The sequence below is a fragment of the Osmerus mordax genome, chromosome 25, assembly GCF_038355195.1.
Source record: "Osmerus mordax isolate fOsmMor3 chromosome 25, fOsmMor3.pri, whole genome shotgun sequence".
In the NCBI taxonomy this organism is placed as follows: Eukaryota; Metazoa; Chordata; class Actinopteri; order Osmeriformes; family Osmeridae; genus Osmerus; species Osmerus mordax.
In genome coordinates this window covers 3,574,659-3,589,525 of record NC_090074.1, presented here as the reverse complement: position 1 = coordinate 3,589,525, position 14,867 = coordinate 3,574,659, and the positions used below count along the sequence as shown (strand labels likewise).

Genomic DNA, 14,867 nt, shown 5'->3' with positions numbered 1-14,867 from the left:
GTTACCGTGGCAACGCTTCTTCCTTGCTGTTGAGACAACAACGTTAGTTAACTCGACATCACGGCACATGTACAATATTCACGAACACAACAACATTTGCACAATTCAAATATCTGACATGATTATACAATTTACAGTAGTTTTGTATTTTTAGTATTTGAGTATTTTTTTCAATCCAGCTAATAAATACAGAGAACACAGTTGGCTCACTCTGTACAGATTCCACTCTGCATTCATCTCTGTTCCACTCCTCTCCTGTCTCTCTGTCAGGTATCACCTGTGCACGCTCACCTGTCTGAGACACCAGCAGCCCTGAGATCGGTCTGAGATGCTGAGCCACTCCACGCTCCGTCAAGCTTTGACCCACAGTGATCGCGGAGACTCATAAATGTGCATCGACACAGCCAGCTGATTGGTGGCAGTCCGAGAGGGGCGGAGCTACGAGCTTCCGCCGTCATTCTCTCTGGCCCCAGAACACTGTCGTCAGCTCAATAGAACCTTCTGGGCGGTTTCCACCAGCATTTTGGGGCATTGGCTGGCTTGCTTGGTACGCCCTTTGCTGTGGGCTGTGAGGGACTGTAGGGGGTGGAGGTGGGCATAGCTCAGTGGGTCTGGTGAAAGTCACAATTGTCTTTGTTGAGCTAGTTGTGTGTTTTCTTGAACTTTTGAACTAGAAATTGAAGGGGTGAACACACAACCACAGACGCCAATTGGCAGATGCCGAACGACACAGGCTCAGTCCTAGTCAAGTGGATTTGCAGCCCAATTGATGGCAGAAGGCTTGTGACTTGAATGCATGGGTCGACAAAATGATTGAACTATGGTGACCTTTATTGTTGAATTGGCTATTCCCATTTAGATACAGAAGACAATATTATGTTTTTGTAGACCATACACTACATTACAAATACAATTAAATAAAGTTCTAGTATTTATATTTTCATGGGGCCCAACATTTCTTACGGCGCCCCTGATTGAAGGAGTAATGCAAATGTTCTTTATTCCTAATATCAACAGGTACATTCAGGACCAGGCGGGTCTGAACATACTCATAGTGTGATAACTGAAGTACTTGTGGTCTAAAAACATAACTAAGAACTTTATAATGAAGACGAATTCCTAGATCTAACTTTCTCTCTCAGAACAACCTGCTTGACCCCAACCAATCGGGCTTCAAGACTGGCCACTCCACAGAGACTGCCTTCCTTTCAGTCACCACTGCCCTCCAGTCTGCCAGAGCGGCTTCCAGGTCATCCGTCATCATTCTGCTGGACCTTTCTGCAGCGTTTGATACGGTTAACCACCAGATCCTGCTCGCCAGACTTTCTGAGATGGGCATCACTGGCACTGCCCTCCAGTGGATCTCATCCTACCTGTCAGGAAGATCCTACCAGGTTTCCTGGGGAGGCAAACTGTCAGGACCTCGCCAGCTCTCCACTGGTGTCCCACAGGGCTCCGTCCTTGGACCCCTCCTCTTCTCTCTGTACACCACCTCACTTGGACCAATCATCACCTCCCATGGCTTCTCCTACCACTGCTACGCTGACGACACGCAGCTGTACCTGTCGTTCCCCCCGACCGATCCGGGAATCTCAGCTAGGATTGAGGCCTGCCTCACAGACATCTCCGCCTGGATGACCGAGCACCACCTCCAGCTGAACCTCGCCAAAACAGAACTTCTCATAATCCCGGCTAAACCCTCCATCTCCCACGATCTCTCAATCACCCTGGGATCTGCGACGGTGACCCCTTCATCCTCTGCCAGGAACCTTGGGGTTACCATGGACGACGAGCTCTCCCTCACGGCCCACATTGCTGCGGTCTCCCGGTCCTGTAGATTCACCCTCTACAACATCCGGAAGATCAGGAGATACTTGTCTGAGCACTCCACCCAGCTGCTAGTCCAAGCACTTGTCCTCTCCAAGTTGGACTATTGCAACTCGCTGCTCGCTGGTCTCCCAGCATGTGCAACCCGCCCTCTTCAGAGGATTCAGAACGCAGCGGCCCGCCTGGTCTACAATCTACCCAGACGCTCCCATGTTACCCCGCTCCTCGTCTCTCTCCACTTGCTACCTATCATGGCCCGTATCAGATTCAAGACCCTGGTATTGACCTTCCGAGCAGTGAACGGGACTGCACCCGTCTACATCAAGTCTCTCCTGCAGCCTTACACCCCCACCCGTCACCTACGGTCTTCTTCAGACAACCGCCTGGTGGTCCCACCGCTCAAGACCGCCCGGTCCCAACACAAGCTCTTCTCCTGTCTGGCCCCCCAGTGGTGGAATCAACTCCCCACCTCCATCAGAGATACTGACTGTCTCTCCACCTTCAAGAAAAGGCTCAAGACGCACTTGTTCCGGGAGTACAACGGTACTTAGGAATGGTTTGCTTGACCCGATGTTAGTTTCCTCAAGGATCACAATGACTCTTGCTTAGAGACTTGTTGCTCTTGTGGTTAGTGGTAACTGTTTTAAATTTTTGTTCTTGCTGTGATAAATTGTTTTTATTACTGTTGCTTGCTTTTTTCCACAGTTACACTTGCACTTATAGCGGTTCATGTTGTTTAATTGTAACTTGTTTAACTACATGCTCTTATGGTTCTTCCCTTTGGCACTTACTTTGGTTGTTCACAATGTGTGCTTCATGTTTTGGCTACTCGCGATGTTTTTTGGCTATCTTGTTGTTATGATCAGTGACCTATGCACTTTGTAAAGCTCTCTCTTGGAAGTCGCTTTGGATAAAAGCGTCTGCTAAATGAATAAATGTAAATGTAAATGTAGATATTTCATACAGCCCTAAGTCATCATCATTATCATCATCATCATCATCAACAACAACAGACTTAGCTCCATCCCTGTGGGAGCGTGCTGGAGCTTGTCAACACTTCCTGGGGCGGAGAGGGACGAGCCGTCTTAATGAGAGTCTTAATGAGCACCTTGTTTGTTGTCACCCTGTTTCCAAACTCTGCTGAGAGGGACGGGGAGCCCAGCAGACTGGTGTCCCTGGGAGGGGGAGAGAGAGAGAGAGAGAGAGAGAGAGAGAGAGAGAGAGGGGGGGGGGGGGGGGGGGGGAATGGCCGCAGCACAGTTTGTAACAGTTTGTCACAGTTTGTCACCGAGGCCTGAAAAAGACACACACATAGAGAGCCTGCCTGGCAGCCCTATGGTGCTCGGACTATTAGAACATATCTAAACTCCATCTCCTGAATCTCCACGCAGAGTGCCTGTATGTGGTCTTGATATGGTGTTTTAGTTTTTACTCTCTCGACCCAGCTCTGGTCAGGATTAGGGAAACAGCATAAGAGTGTCATCAACAGGGTAATGGAGTAATTGTTTTGAGGCAGTCCATTGTTGAGTCCATTGAGACTATTAAACACACCCCTGGGAGAAGATTTTGAGATGCTGCTTATTGAATTGATAATTTATTAAATGAAAAGGCCCACTGATAATTCCCACTGCTGCACACTGCTGCCCCCCACCCCCCTCACACACACACACACACTGCACTACATAGCTGATGCTATCCCCAACAGTGTTCGGGTTGTAGAGCAGCCCCCGCCTCCACCCCCCACTCCACCCCCCCACTGCTTTTAAGTGCTTGCACAGTCCGCCATTCCTTATCTTTATTTTCTTTATTCATTCTTTATCATATACTATAAAATACAACACAGAACCCCATATATCATGCAGTGTGACTCTAGCCTGGCTTCAATTACCCCCCCTCCCAGCGTCACTGGGTGAAAGACATGCAGCAGTTACCAAACGTGAGGCTGTAGGTCAGGACCTGGCACTTTGGAGTGCCAAGGCCTGAGGTCTGGGATGCCTAGGCCCGCATCAGATCTGGCTCCATCACCCGTTGCGTCATGGTTACGGGAGTAAACAGAAGAGACAGGGAGACTGCTTGGAACCCCCCCCCCCCCCCGCCCCCCCCGTTGGATGTCGCCTGTAATTGGCTCTCTGCGGAGGACGTGTTTGTCACCTTCGGAGCCTAGGGATCGTGATGGGGACAAACAGTGATTCAGCTTTCTTTGTAACAAAACAAATAGTTTTTCTTTGACTGACTGAAGGAAGGCCTTGGTGGGGGGAAAACCTTGAGGACGTTTTGAACCATACTCTCGTGTGGAGTAGCTCTGAGGCCTGAGCTTGGTGAGAGAGATGCAAGGCCGAAACGGTTTTGGTCCACATTCTTTAATGACAAGGGATTTGGGAACAAGTCTTCCCTTTTCTGATGTGTTTTTGAGTGTATGGCCCTCTGGGAGATGACAGGGAGGATGTTGGCCTCTTGGCTTTCATCACAGCTCTGAAGTGACTGTCTAGCAGACCTGGATATGATCCTGACCTCTCTCCCCTCTGTTCCAGCTCACTGGGTAAACAGCCCTCCAACCCCCTCCTCATTTTCCTCCCTCCTTTCCAGAATCACAAACTTGCTGAGCCGATATTTTTTACACGTCCTACCTCAGGCCTCCACTCACACATGTAAAGACAAACTCATAACTCTTCTTCCAGACAACGATGTCGATGATGACACTGTTAAACCGTGACTAGGGCAGAGTTTGTCAAAAAGGGTAAAAGGCCACAGAAGGTCATATTCCTTGTTTTCTCATTCAGGGTCACCTTCAATGGAACAGGAACAGAATACTTGAATGCCTGCCTGCCTGCTTTACATTTAGTCATTTAGTCATTTAGCAGACGCTTATCCAGAGCGACTTACAGTAAGTACAGGGACATTCCCCCGAGGCAAGTAGGGTGAAGTGCCTTGCCCAAGTACACAATGTCGTTTGACACGGCCGGGAATCGAACTGGCAACCTTCAGATTACTAGCCCGACTCCCTTTACCTTATGTTACACACAGAAATGTATATTAGATGTTGAAAATAGAAGCTGATCTGTGGGCATCTGTGAAAAAGGGCCACATATATATATTTTTTTTACATTTAGTTTCATGTACTTATTCAGACTTTAATTGACAAAAATATACATTTCCGATTAATGCCAGTTGATGGACAATTGTGACCTGGTAAAACATCCCCTCATGACACAGAGTGGTGCGAGGCTAGCCAATCACAGTGTTACCCCAAGCTTATTGGTCTTGTAGTGAATGACGTGTGTATTTTGGACAGTATCAGCCATGTTCTTGCTGGAGGTTGAGCTCATTCTCTGATCACCTTCAACCATTCAGGTGCTGAAAAGAAAAGGTGGACTGTTGTCTATGAATGTAATTTACTGTATACTGATGGAGACCTGAAACCTACATTTGCAGGGGTTGCAACATTTTGTTTCATTCAGTTCAGTTACATTTGTGTTCATGTTGAGTTTACTTTCCAAAAGCGAAAAAATCTAACAAGCATAGCTTTGACATGGGAAGCCTAAAATACTCAATTTGGAATGAGATGACAAAATCGGATGAAAAACAGTGATATGAATGAAAGTGTCTTCATCATGCCTTTTCTTCATCTATTGATGGCTATGAAACAATTGTTGTAAATACAGTTTACAGCTGCATGATGCTACAGTACCATCAGTGCTTTCTATTTCTCCTTTTTCAGAATGCAGCTTGAGAACTACACGCGTGTGACTGAGTTTGTCATCGTGGGCTTCCCAGGTATCCAGCCTGAGTACTACAACCTGACAGCCTGGTTGTTCCTCTTCCTCTATGTGATCACGGTGGGGGGCAACTTCCTGCTGGTGGTGCTGTTTGCTGTGGAACACAGCCTCCAGAAACCCATGTACATCATCATGGTCAGTCTGGCCCTGTCTGACATTGGTAAGACAGGCAGAGGGATTTTATTTGTCATCTCCTTGCATTTTAAAGCCTAACCTGAAAATATACATAACATGGACTGTATGTACACGTATATATCTCTACACAGTTTAATTATCTGCCATAAATGCAATCTATTGATCAAGGCTATACATATGAATATTTGGCGGTCTCTATGTTTGTGTCATATTTAGCGTCAGTGACCAGACAGTCGTTACAGACTGTGCTACTGTAATTTGGGATCTGGCTGTGTGGTTTTCTAGAAGGGACTGTCTTCGTGTATCAGTCTTTAGATCTTACTTTAACAGCATACAATGGTTGACACACCTCTTCTCCACTGAAACCAACACAGAAAAAAAAAAAAAAGAATGCACTTCTCTATCTGTGTTCTCTGATTGGTTGTTTTTTGGAACTGGATGACTGGGACTGTTTATGGTTTAGTGTTTTCATTGTGTGGGAACTTTATGGTAAATGTCATGGTGATTTGTGACCAGGCTATTCTACTGTGGGCCTCCCCAAGCTGATTGCTCGCTACTGGTGGGACGACGGGGCCATCGTCTTCACCACCTGCTTGTTCCAAAAGCAGATGCTCCATTACTTTGGCACCTTGAACTCCCTCATCATGATGACCATGGCCCTGGACCGCTACCTGGCTATCTGCTTCCCTTTCTTGTAAGACAGACAAACCGCTTTGCTATGACCAAGTCTTCTCCCGAACAGATGACCAAGTCTTCTGCACACCAGTACTGTAAACAAACACATACACACCGGTAGCTTATTTTGTGGTGTGGCACGCCGCGCCTATTTATTAGTTTATTTGTCAGGGACAATGCAGCGCACATGATTACATACATAAATAACAATATGTTGTAGATGTGTTGCATAAAATGTTTCTAGCCAATAAACAAATTTACAACCCCAGTCCCTGGTCAGGCCTTTCGAAAGAGTTAATCGTAATATAATTGACTACATAGTGTGAGTTACACAATCATGCAGCAGATACATTATACACTAATATATTCAACATTTCACAGATTCATGACCGCATTACACACAACAGCACAGCACATCACGTAACAACACAATACATTACAACAGGGACAACAGAGTGTGTGCTTGTTTGTGCTCCTGCATTTATGGGCATGACTCAGTGGCTACATGTTTGATTTTCTTTCAGACAGTGTTTCACCTTTCTATTGTAAGTAAGTTCTATCTAAGTTCTATTGGCTAGTAATCAGAAGGTCGCCGGTTCGATTCCTGGCCGTGTCAAAATGATGTTGTGTCCTTGGGCAAGGCACATCACCCTACTTGCCTCGGGGGAATGTCCCTGTACTTACTGTAAGTCGCTCTGGATAAGAGCGTCTGCTAAATGACTTAATGTAAATGTAAAGTTTTTGGTTTGTGTTTTTATTTCTGTTGGTAAATCTCCCCCACCTTCCTACCAGGTACCCTAAGATCATGACCAACAAGACCATGACCGGTCTGACCATCGTCTCCTGGGTGTTGGCCCACATCGCTCCAGCCATCACCACCTTCCAATCAGCCGAGCTGCCTTTCTGCGGACCCAACCGCATCATCAGCTGTTTCTGCGACACCCAGTCCTTGAACAAACTGGCCTGTGTGGACGTGTCCCCCCAGACCAGTGTATCCTTCACGGTGGCCATGTTTGTTCTCCTGGTCCCTTTCTCCTTCATCCTCTTCTCCTACGTCCACGTCATCATCGTCATGGCGAAGATCAAAACCACTCAGGTAAAAGCGCGCCCGGATTTGTGTACGTGAGCCTGTGTGAGGGTGTTTGTGCGTGGGCACCGTGATTTGTGTGTGAGCCCATGTAGGCAAACGGATGTTTGTGACCGTGTGTGTGTGTGTGTGTGTCGCGACATAAGGGAGTTTGTCTGTGTAAGTGTAACCACGTGTGTGCGTGTGGAAGAGGAAGCACGGCTGTGTGTGCACCTGTCCCCGTTTAAGAGTCAGCGTGTGTGTCCGGAAGTCAGGTGGCTGAGCGGTTAGAGAATCAAACTAGTAATCAGAAGGTCGCTGGTTCGATTCCCGACCGTGTCAAATGACGTTGTGTCCTTGGGCGAGGCACTTCACCCGACTTGCCTCGGGGGGAATTTCCCTGTACTTACTGTAAGTCTCTCTGGATAAGAGCGTCTGCTAAATGACTAAATGTAATGTAAATGTGTGTGCGTCTGTGTGTGTCCTGCCCGGGCCTCCCAAAAGGGTCGGTGGAAGGCCTTCTCCACCTGCAGCAGCCAGCTCTTCATCATCTCCCTCTACTACGTCCCCCGCTGCTGCACCTACACCATCGAGGTCATCGGCTTCTTCCAGCTGAACGTGGACCTGCGCATGGGCCTCATGGTCCTCTACAGCCTGCTGCCCCCGCTGTTCAACCCCTTCATCTACTGCTTCAGGACCAAGGAGATCCACCTCGCGCTCGCCCGTCGGAGCTGCCGGGGCCGGCTGGTGGGACGGAAGCCCTCCGTTGCCGCCGTGGCCAACTGAGGGGTTGTGGGGTGGTGGAGGGTGGGGGTGAGGGGGTTGTGTGTGGGGGGGGTTGTGGTGGAGGGTGGGGGTGAGTGGGTTGTGTGTGGGGGGGGTTGTGGTGGAGGGTGGGGGTGAGGGGGTTGTGTGTGGGGGGGGTTGTGGTGGAGGGGGTAGGGGGTGTGTGGGGATATGGCCCACCCCAGACAAACCTCACAGCTGAGCCCAGCCCAGACATACCTCAACGCTGGTCCCGAACCATCACATGGTTTTGAATGTCACTCTAATCGTTCGGCTCTTCGGCTGCATTGCAACATCGAGGGCTTTACAGATGACCGTGGATGAAAGCATGTTTGAATGAATAAACGATATTGTGTCCCTTGTCACAGTTGTCTTTGCGCCTTTCTGCTGTATTACTGCCTCATTGTTTTGCAGCTATAATCTGAACTTTGATCTCTTTCTGTATAAGAGCAGGCAGGTTTGCATGGTCAACTTCCACCCAGAAACCCGGAATCCCTTCTCTTATATCTCAGCTTGTTCTGAACTCCCTTCATCTAGTCACATCATTCATACACAGCCACAGGCCTGTCGGATGGCTGTTATGTTGCACATTGTTCATTGTTCATTAGCATTTGGGCTATCAGAAGATTAGCTGCACTTTATATCCTTTAGCACTGCACCAGTTAGGGGCGTCTGTTGTTCACTGCACAGCATTATCATCAAACAACTGCCTTTTAAATGTGTTAAATTTGTTTTACCATCAAAGCAAGTACGTATTTAAATATTACTCTGTACAGTCACAGTCTGGCAAGAGAAAAAAGGCCTATGCCTTGTAGAAATAAGGATTGGGACATAAAAAATAAAAAAACTCAATTAAACAATGATTTAATGATACACACCATTAACCTATTTAAACATTGGCAACGCAAGATGGAATTAGATATTGGATGTTATTTTTTGGTTCGAAATTGTTTTACTTGAATGGCAGTGCCTGTTCCATTTTAGGATTCAAACCCTCTTTTTTCAAATACTTAAACAAATTGGATGAATTTCCTGTTTCTGAGGAATAATAGGCATTAGGCTCTATGCAGCCTGGGCAATATTAGAGTTATTCAGTTATAAGAGACAGAAACTCTATTGATTTGCCATCATTAATGATGACTCAAGTACCAGAACCGTTTTTCACAACATTCAGTTCCCTATATCAGGGGTTCTCAAACCTTTTGGGGCCAGGGACCCCTAACAGGGAGAACATTTATCAAGGACCCACTCCCCCTATAATCGTAACATCCATTCAGAATTCACCATTGTGCTCTTAAATGGACACAATTCGCTTATTTTATTGGTGCAAGTGGTCACCCATCTGTAGAGCATTATATATGTTTTCACTTTTTAATGATACAGCACAATGTTAGAATATGGCTTTGGCTCGCAGACCCCTAGGAGTCAGTGGACCCCACTTTGAGAATCACATACTATATTACTATATCACTAGATGTTTTTCGACGTGAAACCATACATTGCATCAGGGGACAGTGATGAAGAAAGTGTTTTGTCCGTCTCTTCATAAACGGAGTGACTAAGTTCAGTTAAGTTCTGGATTTTAATACGTATTTATCAATCTGCAGATTGGGAGAGAAAACCAGTCTTCTGACCATAAATGACAACACAACACCAAGCTTAGGTCTCAACCAGGTCTCTCTCCGCTCCGAAAGCTGGAGGACCAACTTTTATAGGGCACAAGAATGTAAACATAGATTGTGACAGTCAGGCAGGAATGACGTTACAACAGTCTCAGAGAAAAAGATTCACTGCTCCCAACACATGACAACTCTCACACTAGAGAGTTCAGAGTTGGAGCTCTCCTTGTAGTCATGACAAGGACCGTTTAGCCAGTACTTTCTCCTGACCCCGAACATCTATTAACCTGACACATAGACACAATATACTGTTATTAATAGCAAGCTTACATGATAAACATACTAACTAGTATCCAATGACTATTTCTATTGATTAGTGATTAATGTAAGCACACAGGAAATCCCAATTTCTTCCAAAACAGTTACTCTGCCTGTGATTGGCTGATGGTTGTTCAGGTATGTATAAAACTGAGGGTCTGTGTGAGCTCCCATTCACTCACCTCAGGGGGTGGAGTTGTGGTGAGGTAAGGACTGGAAGACAAGATAGATTCAACTCAGCTACAGCTGCCTAAGTAACTCTCAATGGGAAGGTTCTTCCCTCCGTGTATTCTCTGACTGTGTAAGTGATGTTAATGTCTCTCTCTCTGTTTCTGTTTAATAATCTGTCTGCTTCTGTATTTCCTCACAGGGAACACCGCTGAACAACATGAACCAGGTGAATAACACCTTTACACAGCCATCCGAGTTTGTCATCGTGGGCTTCCCAGGTATCCAGCCTGAGTACTACAACCTGACGGCCTGGTTGTTCCTCTTCCTCTATGTGATCACGGTGGGGGGCAACTTCCTGCTGGTGCTGCTGTTTGCTGTGGAACACAGCCTCCAGAAACCCATGTACATCATCATGGTCAGTCTGGCCCTGTCTGACATCGGTAAGACAGGCAGAGGGATCTCCTTATCCTTGCTTCTCTCCATGCATTGTAATGCCTGAATGAATGGAAATTAAACTTATAGATAACACATAACAGCAGATATGTAAAAAAAAAAAACTTAAATATAAATATAGAAAAATTAAGAAAAATCTCACGGCGAAGCACAGACGAATATATATGTGAATAAAAGTTATGATTTGAAAGATAAAGAGACGGGGAATCCAAAGTTATTTGAATACTTTTCAGTTAGCATATTTGCCTTGTTGACACAGATTGGCAGTTGAAACAAGAATCAGAGTCTTACAATGTTTACAGTTCCTCTCTCTCTGCTGCTGCATCCTCTCTCCCTCTGTCCATCTTTCTGAACTGAAAAAAGTAGTTTAACATGACTTCCCTTCTGCACCTGATAATGAACCAGCAAGGGCTTTTGTTCCATCTGTATCTGTGTGTTTCCCAGGCTTCGACACTGCAGCCCTGCCGAAAATCATCGCTCGTTACTGGTCGAACGACGGGTCTATCAGCTTCTACACCTGCATCATCCAAACACATATAATCCACTACTTTGGCACCTTGAACTCCCTCATCATGATGACCATGGCCCTGGACCGCAGCCTGGCTATCTGCTTCCCTCTCAGGCACAAGCAATTACTACTTTATTTTCTAAATTAGGTTGATGTTATTATCCACAAATATAATGTTTACACTAAGCACAGTTTGTGTTGTTACTTATCTTGCTACTGTGAAATATGCATTAAGGAGTGGAGTGTAATATTACTTGTATTCCCTTGCTTTTCCTCCTACTACAACCTCGACCCCCCCCCCCCCCCTCTCTCTCAACAGGTACCCTGTATTGATGACCAATAGGATCATGACAGGCATATCAATCGTTTCCTGGCTGGCAGCCAATATCACCCCTGGTGTTGCCGCCTCCGACTATTCCCAGCTGATCCCTTACTGTAAACCCAACAAGATCCTGCATATCTACTGTGATACGGTCTCTCTCAACCTGGTGGCCTGCGGAGATATCACTCCCATCGTGCTGAAGACCGTCTCAGTGGCCATGTTGGTCCTCCTTGGGCCCCTGTCCCTCATCATCTTGTCCTACGCCTGTGTCATTGTGACGGTGATGAAGATGGCCACCTTACAGGTGAGAGTGAGTGTGTGTGTGTGTGAGGGAGAGAGAGAGAGAAAGAGGGACAGAGAGAGTAGTGTATTCTCTGTTAACTGAATTCTAACTCACTGTGCTGTTCTCGCCAGGGCCGGCTGAAGACCCTGTCTACCTGTGCCACTCAAGGGCTAATCATCTTCATCTACTACATCCCCCGTTTCTTTGTCTATTCCGCCCTCCTCCTCCCGTCCCTGGTGATGACCTCTGACCTCCGCATCGGCACAACTCTCTTCTACAGCCTCTTTCCCCCTCTCATCAACCCCTTCATCTACTGCCTCAGGACCAAAGAGATCAAGCAGCTGCTCAGACGCTGGGTCCAGCGCTGGACAAGCAATGCCCTGCAGAAGACCAACACAGTCTCTTCCATCACTAAATAACACACACTAGGGTCAGATGTGACATAAAGGTGTTTTCTAATGTTGTGTTAAAAACCTATTTACTGAGAAGGAAGATAAACTGAAATAATTTACAAAAGGAATATGACACAATAGAAATATTTACTTCAAAGAATGTATGGTTATTAGATTTGTTATACTATTCAACATATTTTAAGGAACATTTAATAAAGCATACAGGTTTAAGTAATGTGATTTTCTCCCCCTGATTATCCTGTTGTTGTTCTAGAGCAGGAGTACACACAATATGTATTAAAGGTCCACCTGTGAATGTTAAACAGTGTCATAGGTCCAGAAAGGAAGATGAGCTACATTGTGTAGCAGTATATATAAATTCAGCAATAAAGTGTGGTGGCTTTCATCAAAGGAAGACATGGCACTGATTGGTCCTACTTTGCAAAATAATTCAGAACCACTTATCAATTCTTATACGTAACTGAACTGCAAAAACAAACACATCTAAAATGTATTTGTAGAACACATCTAGATCACATCTGATAAGTATCAGGTTTATGTGCTTAATCATGTCAGTTATCACTGCTGAACTCCTTTAATAATTCATATTAAAATATTCAAAATCCCTCAGAACCAGGACAATGACATCATGTCATCCATCCAGGCCAGTGATTGGCTGTTGGCTGGTCAAGCTTTGTATTAAACAGATAGGCGGTGTGAGCTCCCATTCACTCACCTCAGGGGGTGGAGTTGTGGTGAGGTAAGGACTGGAAGACAAGATAGATTCAACTCAGCTACAGCTGCCTAAGTAACTCTCAATGGGAAGGTTCTTCCCTCCGTGTATTCTCTGGCTGTGAATGTGATGTTAATGTCTCTCTCTCTGTTTCTGTTTAATAATCTGTCTGCTTCTGTATTCCCTCACAGGGAACACCGCTGAACAACATGAACCAGGTGAATAACACCTTTACACAGCCACCCGAGTTTGTCATCGTGGGCTTCCCAGGTATCCAGCCTGAGTACTACAACCTGACGGCCTGGTTGTTCCTCTTCCTCTATGTGATCACGGTGGGGGGCAACTTCCTGCTGGTGGTGCTGTTTGCTGTGGAACACAGCCTCCAGAAACCCATGTACATCATCATGGTCAGTCTGGCCCTGTCTGACATCGGTAAGACAGGCAGAGGGATATTTCCCTTGTTTGAACACAGATTGGCAGTTGAAACAAGAATCAGAATCTTACAATGTTTACAGTTCCTCTCTCTATGCTGCATCCTCTCTCCCTCTGTCCATCTTTCTGAGCTGAAAAGACTAGACCAACATGACTCTGGACCTGATAATGAACCAGCAAGGGCTCTTGTTCCACCTGTCTCTGTGTGTTTCCCAGGCTTCGACACTGCAGCCCTGCCGAAAATCATCGCTCGTTACTGGTGGAATGACGGGTCTATCAGCTTCCACACCTGCATGATCCAAACACATATAATACATTTCTTTGGCACCTTGAACTCCCTCATCATGATGACCATGGCTGTGGACCGCAGTCTGGCTATCTGCTTCCCTCTCAGGCACAAGCAATTACTAAATTACTTTCTAAATTAGGTTGATGTTTTTATGCACAAATTCACTGTTTACACTAAGCACAGTTTGTGTTGTTATTAATCTTGCTACTGTGAAATATGCATTAAGGAGTGGAGTGTGATGTTAGTAGTGTTCCCTTTACTTTGTTCCTACTACAACCTCCGCCCCCCCTCTCAACAGGTACCCTGTGTTAATGACCAATAGGATCATGACAGGCATATCAATCCTTTCCTGGATGGCAGCCAATACCACCCCTGGTGTCGCCACCTCCGAATATTCCCAGTTCATCCATTACTGTAAATCCAACAAGATCCTGCATGTCTACTGTGATTTGGTCGCTCTCCCTCAGATGGGGTGCGGAGATTTCTCTGCCCTCGTGCGGAGGACTACCTCGGTGGCCATGTTTGTCCTCCTTGGGCCCCTGTCCCTCATTATCTTGTCCTACGCCTGTGTCATTGTCACGGTGATGAAGATGGCCACCTTACAGGTGAGAGTGAGTGTGTGTGTGAGAGGGAGGGAGGGAGAGAGAGAGAGAGAGAGAGAGAGAGAGAGAGAGAGAGAGAGAGAGAGAGAGAGAGGGAAAGGAAGAGAGAGAAAGAGCGGGGCAGAGAGGGGGCGCGTACAGTCGTGTATTCCCTGTAAACTGAACTCTAACTCACTGTGCTGTTCTCTCCAGGGCAAGCTGAAGACCCTGTCTACCTGTGCCACTCAAGGGCTAATCATCTTCATCTACTACATCCCTCGTTTCGTCGTGTATTCTAGCTTCCTCGTCCCGTCCCTGGTGTTGCCCACTGACCTCCGCATCGGCACAACTCTCTTCTACACTCTCTTTCCCCCTCTCATCAACCCCTTCATCTACTGCCTCAGGACCAAAGAGATCAAGCAGCTGCTCAGACGCTGGGTCCAGCGCTGGACAAGCAATGACCTGCGGAAGACCAACACAGTCTCTTCCATCACTAAATAA

General features: G+C 46.4%; 2 protein-coding genes across 2 annotated transcripts; both read left to right on the top strand.

Moving 5' to 3' along the window:
* Positions 1 to 5,546: 5,546 nt before the first annotated feature.
* On the top strand, positions 5,547 to 12,358 carry LOC136933291 (uncharacterized). Its single transcript, XM_067228605.1, has 8 exons — positions 5,547 to 5,763; positions 6,255 to 6,432; positions 7,206 to 7,509; positions 7,984 to 8,226; positions 10,573 to 10,813; positions 11,271 to 11,448; positions 11,654 to 11,960; positions 12,071 to 12,358. Exons 1-8 carry the CDS (start codon positions 5,547 to 5,549, stop codon positions 12,356 to 12,358), a joined length of 1,956 nt encoding a protein of 651 aa, XP_067084706.1.
* A 915-nt stretch (positions 12,359 to 13,273) lies between these two features.
* On the top strand, positions 13,274 to 14,867 carry LOC136933503 (olfactory receptor 52K1-like). Its single transcript, XM_067228933.1, has 4 exons — positions 13,274 to 13,496; positions 13,713 to 13,890; positions 14,084 to 14,390; positions 14,580 to 14,867. The coding sequence occupies exons 1-4, from the start codon at positions 13,274 to 13,276 to the stop codon at positions 14,865 to 14,867; spliced, it is 996 nt and encodes a 331-aa protein (XP_067085034.1).